The sequence below is a fragment of the Scleropages formosus genome, chromosome 16 (assembly GCF_900964775.1).
Source record: "Scleropages formosus chromosome 16, fSclFor1.1, whole genome shotgun sequence".
Lineage (NCBI taxonomy): Eukaryota > Metazoa > Chordata > Actinopteri > Osteoglossiformes > Osteoglossidae > Scleropages > Scleropages formosus.
The window spans coordinates 7,325,060-7,331,651 of NC_041821.1; the positions used below are offsets into that span (position 1 = coordinate 7,325,060).

A 6,592-nucleotide genomic window follows, 5' to 3' on the forward strand; every position below is an offset into this window, starting at 1 on the left:
TATATTAGATTACTAACCCACAGGAGGAATGAGCACAAAGCATGAAACACATCACTGTAACAGAAAGGAAAAAAAAGAAAAAAAAAAAAACACACTATACACAAAAAAGAAGCTAAATCCTGATGAACAATAGATGCAGTGAAAACAACCGTGGCCTCTTTGCAGCTGTCTTTGAGAAACCTGTCAGGTGACCATCACACTTTTTGGTTATTTACCATGGTGGCTATGCAATTTACTGAATACAGAGATGGCAGATGAAAAACACTGTCAGGCAAAACATGCCATAAAGTCACTGTCAAATCACTTCCGAATAATACTGGTGTCCTGTCCAGGGCATATTTTCTCATGTATCATGCTTGTGTCAGAAGCTCCAGATCACCGTGAGCCTCCACTGGACCAGTGTTTATTGATAATAAATGGATAGATAGTGTTTCAAAAGACGTTACAAAAAGAAAAAAAACAGAATTGTTAGCTTAATGTTAATATATGAGGAAAGTCAGTCATTTCAGCCTCCTGTTCTTCTTGCTATTCTGCCCATCTTCACACGTTAGGTTCGACAGACGTTTTACAAGCGATGGCATCTTTCCAGTGATGGGGCATCTGCCCAGTGGGTGACAGCAGCAGCTGCAACATGCTGGGAAGTGTACGCTTTTGAGCCACACCTTTGCTACCGGGGTGACAAAGCACCAGTCGGTGCTCTACGGGGTCAGTTCACGATAAGGTCGTTTCACTTCCTGTTTGGTTTCATTCACACAGCCACACACCCCACCGGCTTTACCGCACTGTCGGTTAAAGGAAAAACCCACTCCACTCACATTACAACTTGGGTGGCATTTTGTTGGCTACAAATCCACTTCCTGACAACACAAAGGACCCTCCTGCTTTCTGACCTATCCAAACAAGTCAAGATACACTTCCGGGTGCAGAGAGCAAGTGTCACTAAATGAACGTCATTCGCAGCTGAGCTGTGTGCATTACAATGTTCCAAACCTTACAATAAGATGAGCATGCTTGTTTCCTAGACTTTTTTTTTTTTTTTTTTTTTTTTTTTAAACTTATCTTTCACAGAGTCTGATGATTAAGGCTGGAATTATAGTTCTATCTCAGAAAGCACCATAACGAGAGGTTTGCTAATTTTTCCAGCATTTATTTTTGAATGATCACCCCAGTACTTCCCAGATCCCACACACACCTGACCACACCACTTCTTGCTATTGCTAAACAGTTATTTGAAGCATACCTGGAAATACCTGAAAATCTACTATGGAATAACCTGTGGAACCACAAATGACAGGTTCGACCACCCGTCCCCGAATGAGTTTGAATATGATCTGCACTATGCTTTGCTATTTGGATGTGTGTGACACGTACTCCTATTTATTGAAAACTGTTGTAACTTCCTGGATGATTAACTATGAAAAAATGCACCCTAGGTTTTGGGCACCTTCAAATTCCATAAATGTTTCAATAACCACACTAGTGAAATAGCTCCAGAGAAATTACCCAGCTGTATAAATGGGTAAATGATTGTAAGCACGTAATAACTGTGACCTTAACATTGTAAGTTGCTTTGGAGAAAAGCATCAGCTAAATGAATAAATGTAAATAATGTACGGTGTTACTGCTCACCTGTTAATACTTTACCTTTCAGGGGGACACGGTTAAATTTTAAGAGCATACGGGTTAATAAATCCACACACAGAGATACTAACCAGAATCTCCATTTCCACAGCACCTTCAGGATTATATTACTCTGACGCCTTTCCTAAACTGCAATCCCATCTGGAATGCCGGTGTGAGTAGCCATGCCGCAAGCAGCGGCGATCGGGCCTATTTAAAGCCCCTAATCAGCTTACTAGGTTGAAGACGGTCTCCACGATGTCCCGGCTGGAGACATCACCGACCTCCACCAGGCCAGCCAGGACAGCAAACTTCATCTTGATGCCCCTGATGGGGACCCCGGGATTCAGGGGCACGACACCCGGCCTTCCCTCCTTCCCTTCGTCTCCTACGGCAGCAGGAGCCGGACCCTCTTCGCTAGCCATGGCTGTCGGGGAACCGGTGACCTCCGAAGGTAAGACAACTATTGAGCGAGGGGCGGAAATCGCCGGAAGATGGCTCCGATCGCCGACTTGTCCCGTTTAGGGTGACGGTCTACAGGTGAACGTGCCGGCGACAGTCATCCCAATGCAAGACTAACCCAAGAGCAGCATGAGTCCTGAACGAATCTGCTGCTTGAATGAGACGAGACACGACTCACGAGCGTCGACGGTCGAGTCCTCTACAAATCAAAAATGCTCTGAACGCCAAAGGAGTCCTGTGTGTGAGAGGTCCTCTTTATGAAAGCCCTGGAACTCCTGTGTGGATTCCGCACGTGGTTCGAGACCTCGATGATGAGTTCTGATGACTGAGAGTGAGACTGAGAGCCGGAAGAAGAGTCCTTTAGTTTCAGAGCCCGGTGGTGCCGCCGGCCGGGTGAGAGCGCGCTCCGCTCGGTGCCTCGTGCCGTAGGTCTCTTCGATGCCGAAAAGGAAGCGAAGCGTCGTACGAATCGTCGAATGAATGCGCTGCGAGTCCTAATGATGAGTCCTTCACGGAACCTGGGTGGGCGGACGGACCGACCGACCGAGCGAGTCCTCCGTGAGTCCCGCACAGGTGAGCTGTTGCTGCTGCAGCAGACCAGTCTTCACCACCAGTGCAGATGGGAGCGGGAGCGCGCGCGCAAGCGCAAGCGCGAGCCGTCCGCTCCAAGTCAACTCTTCCACAGAGTGAAACTTGATATATAACCTGCAAAAAAAGAGCGGGGTTATTAACGTCACCAGAACAGGGCTGCGCGTCCGCTGGTAAACTCTCCCAGCCGCTAGGCTGCCGTCACGTCCCCTACTGCTGTTCGCTCTTCTTCTTCTTCTGACGACACTTGAACGGCGACTTGGAAACTCGGCGACTTTCACGTCTCCGTCGCGAGCCGCCGACCTGAGTGAGGAGGTTCTCGCTTCTCACCTCAGGTGCAGCCGTGTGAGCGCGAGACGTCCCGGAAAAGGCAGCGCGAGTCCGCGGCGGCGGAGGGTGGGGACGAAACGACCGCTGACAGCTGGTGTCACGCGAGCGCGGCGGGGGAACGGCGAGTCCGAGCCGCCTTCGACCACATCTCTTCCTGCTTCACCTCCTGCGTGCGCTCGCCTCCGCCATGACGGTGCTGTGGCTCGAGCGGGTGGCGCATGCGCGCTGGACAGCGAGCGGCGGGACCGCGCACGACGCTGCAGCCACGGCCGCGCGAAGGTGGGCCAGGTGGGTCAGGTGCGCCCCAGGTGTGCGCGTCTTCCACAGTGGGTGCCGCGCAAACAAATAAAACGTGCGCGTATGCGATGGAGAATTGTCCGGTCCGAGTGTTTGTTGTATCAAAGTGCTAAATAGCAGTACTTTCCTTAAAATACTCGGGACGTAAGGACTCTGGGGGGCAAAAAATATGTATTAGCAACATGGAGTTATATTTACAAATTTCTCTAAGCACTAGATGGGGCAAATCACAAATCCCGTCCTCCCCTTTATCTCGGTGATATAGACCAGTGTATCCTACTGCATTTAACATTTATTTATTTTGCTGACACTTTTCTTCAAAGCACTTTACAATTACTTACCCATTTATACACCTGGGTAATTTTACTGGAGCAATTCAGGGTAGGTACCTTACATTTACATTTATTCACTTAGCAGACGCTTTCCTCCAAAGCAACTTCTGATGAACTCTGTCATGTTATCAGCCCACACACCTTATTCACCGCAGTGACTTACACTGTTAGATACACTACTTACACTGGGTCACTCATCCATACATCAGTGAAACACACTCTCTCAGTATCACTCACACACTCAAAGGTACTCCAGGTGTAAGTGGGATACAAACATGCAACCTTTGGGTCCAAAGGCAGCAGCTCTAACCACTATACTATGTCCAAATTATATGTCCAACTTGAAATAACTTCTTGGAACTTTGATGCACGGGAGACGCAGTCTTCCACTATTCCCCATGAAATGCACAGTTGTCCGATTGCGTAAATGTAAGATATATGCCGGGGATATTAATTATCACTGTGTCAGATTGCCGTGTGCACCCAGTGTAACGGGGACAGATGCACGCAACCTTGGGCAACGCAGAGATCTGGAGATTAAAACAACATGACAGTTATGCTCAGCTGGCCCCTTGAAGTCACTGACCCATTCTGGGGAGGATATTTATGCAACTTGACGAAATGTCAGATACCCACAAATAACTTTACAGGTATTCACATATTTTTTATACATGTATTATTACTTGAAAGTGCAAAATAATTGTGTACAGCGATGGAGGTGTGTGTACTGTGTTCCTCGACAGACAAAAACAAAATGCTCAGCTTCCAGAGTCTCTTTGGGCAGTTTCACCGCTGGTGAACCCATCGTTGTGGTTACAGAGGCCCCTGGCGCTGTTGTCAAGGAGCCGGAACCGCAATCCGCAGGGACCCCGAAGTTGCACCAGAAACAACCAGAAACGACCAGAAACAACAATGACTTGTCTTGTTGTATCAGTGACCTAGAATTTGAGTTTTTGTCCTCTGCACACAGCTTCCACTAAAGGAAAACTCCACACAGAAACTGTAGCCTGTTTTTACAAAGGAAAATGTTGCACTGTGTGATTTCGTGCATGATCCTTCATGTTTAATGTCAGAAAAACAACATGTAAAGTGCAGTACATGACATATAGGGCAAAATATCTGTTATTGTAATATACAATCTTCACATTTATTCATTTAGCTCATTCTGTTCAAGGTGACTTACAGTTTTAGGTTGGTAAACCAAGCAACTTACAATGATTCATATGAGTGGGCAATTTTTACTATATTAATTCAAGATAAGTACCTTGATCACAGGTACTAGTGCAAGAGCAGGAATTCAAGTCCAGTTACATCTATTACAAGGTAAAGATACTAACCATTGCATTACTTGCTACCTGCTAATACTACAAAAAGCTGGATAGATATAGCAAAGATAAGTTGTACTGATACTGGACAAACCAAAAATCATTATGTAAAACATCTGAATAACAGGAAATATGTACAGAGCTTCTGAAAGCTTTTAATTTGAGATATATATATTTTTCACACATACACATGCACATGTTTAAAATATAAACTGTTTTCAAAGCTCATGGGAGAAGAAGCTGTATAAATGGATCAGTAATTATAAGCACCTTAACACTGTAATTTGCTTTGGACAAAAATGTCAGCTAAATGAATAAATATAAACCAGTTGACTGCATTTGTTGAAAATATGTATTTGCTGAGATTTAAGTGGATAAGTAGATGTCTGTAATCAGGTCACCTCTGTCAGCTGTAAGTGTTAAGAACCTGAGACACAAAGTACCAGTGATGCCATGGAGGCCTTGTTTTCCCAATTAGATGAACCTCATTGCAGTCACAAGTGTCACATGTCAGGTGTCCCTGTGCTGACAAATGATGGAATTCACTGAGGTGACTGAATCTTGTTTGAGATGAGGGCAGAATTTCGATGCTGGCAGAAGGAACAGGTGCACCTCAGGGTGACAGATAGCAGTAGTTCAAGGATCTCACCTGGGGGTGAGAAATGAAGTGAAATACTGGGTACCGGACAGCAGCTGCTCTGCACAAATTTAGCTGAACATGACAGTAAACAGGAATAATGTTCCCTTATAATTATATTTTTCCCTAACACCTTTTTTTGAGATATGAGGTCAGGATTTTAAAATGTCTCATTCAAATTTTATTTGTCACATACACAACCATACTTAGTACGATGTGAAGTGGATGCTTTTCCACTGTCCGTAATACAGACTAATAGCAGAGATAAGAAAAATAAGGCAATACAAATAAAGTCAAAATTAGAAACATACTACAGAGATATGAAGAACATATAATGATGAAAATAGGATAAAATAAATAAAGTAAGATAAAAAATATAGCGGTAAAATAAAAATATACCAATCTAAAAAGGTGGAATAACAGAAATATAATAAAAAATGTATTAGAAATATACAGCAAAATAGAATGTATTTGAGGAGAAAAACGCAATACGGTAACAGATTCGAGTATATGAATGGAATGAATCTAAAGTCCAATATTAAAGGTTAAATAAGAAAAAAGTGCAACGTTGTGCGAAAGAAAAAAAAGCAATATTTGGTTCAGATCCTGTGCATAGAGTCCAGTCTCTACTCCATGGTGTCATCCTGGTTAAAAGCCCTTGGTCTTGCTTGAATGTGGCTTTTTGACAAAAAAAATAAGAATTGCAACAAAATTACAGGCAAGGAAACATTTTTATTTGCCTATCTGAGCTAATTACTAAAAGTTGCATAGTATAGTATGGTATAAGAGAATAAAATACTTTTACAGTGCTCCTCCACCTGACAAACGTAATCCCTGAAATTCCTTTTGCAGTTCCTGAAAAACCCTTCTTACAAAATGGACTAATTTGAAGACCTAATCACCATTGCAATAAAGGATAAACATTTTTTTGTGTTCCCGAGTCCCCGGACTGACACCTATTTATGTTAAAATGCCGCCAAATCGTATTAAAATGGACGCAG

General features: G+C 44.0%; 1 protein-coding gene across 2 annotated transcripts in view; it reads right to left on the bottom strand.

Annotated features, from left to right (window-relative positions):
• lrba (LPS-responsive vesicle trafficking, beach and anchor containing) overlaps window positions 1-3,595 on the bottom strand; it is a 168,809-nt gene extending 165,214 nt beyond the window's left edge. The window contains exons 1-2 of one of the 2 annotated variants that reach the window (XM_018735791.2): window positions 3,001-3,595; window positions 1,857-2,787 (exon numbers count right to left, since the gene is read on the bottom strand). In XM_018735791.2, coding sequence (XP_018591307.2) covers window positions 1,857-2,045 — 189 coding nt within the window. In that variant the 5' untranslated portion in view covers window positions 2,046-2,787; window positions 3,001-3,595. The remainder of the gene's footprint in view (window positions 1-1,856; window positions 2,788-3,000) is intronic. The other variant, XM_018735790.2, reaches the window with a different exon arrangement.
• Window positions 3,596-6,592: the final 2,997 nt, after the last annotated feature.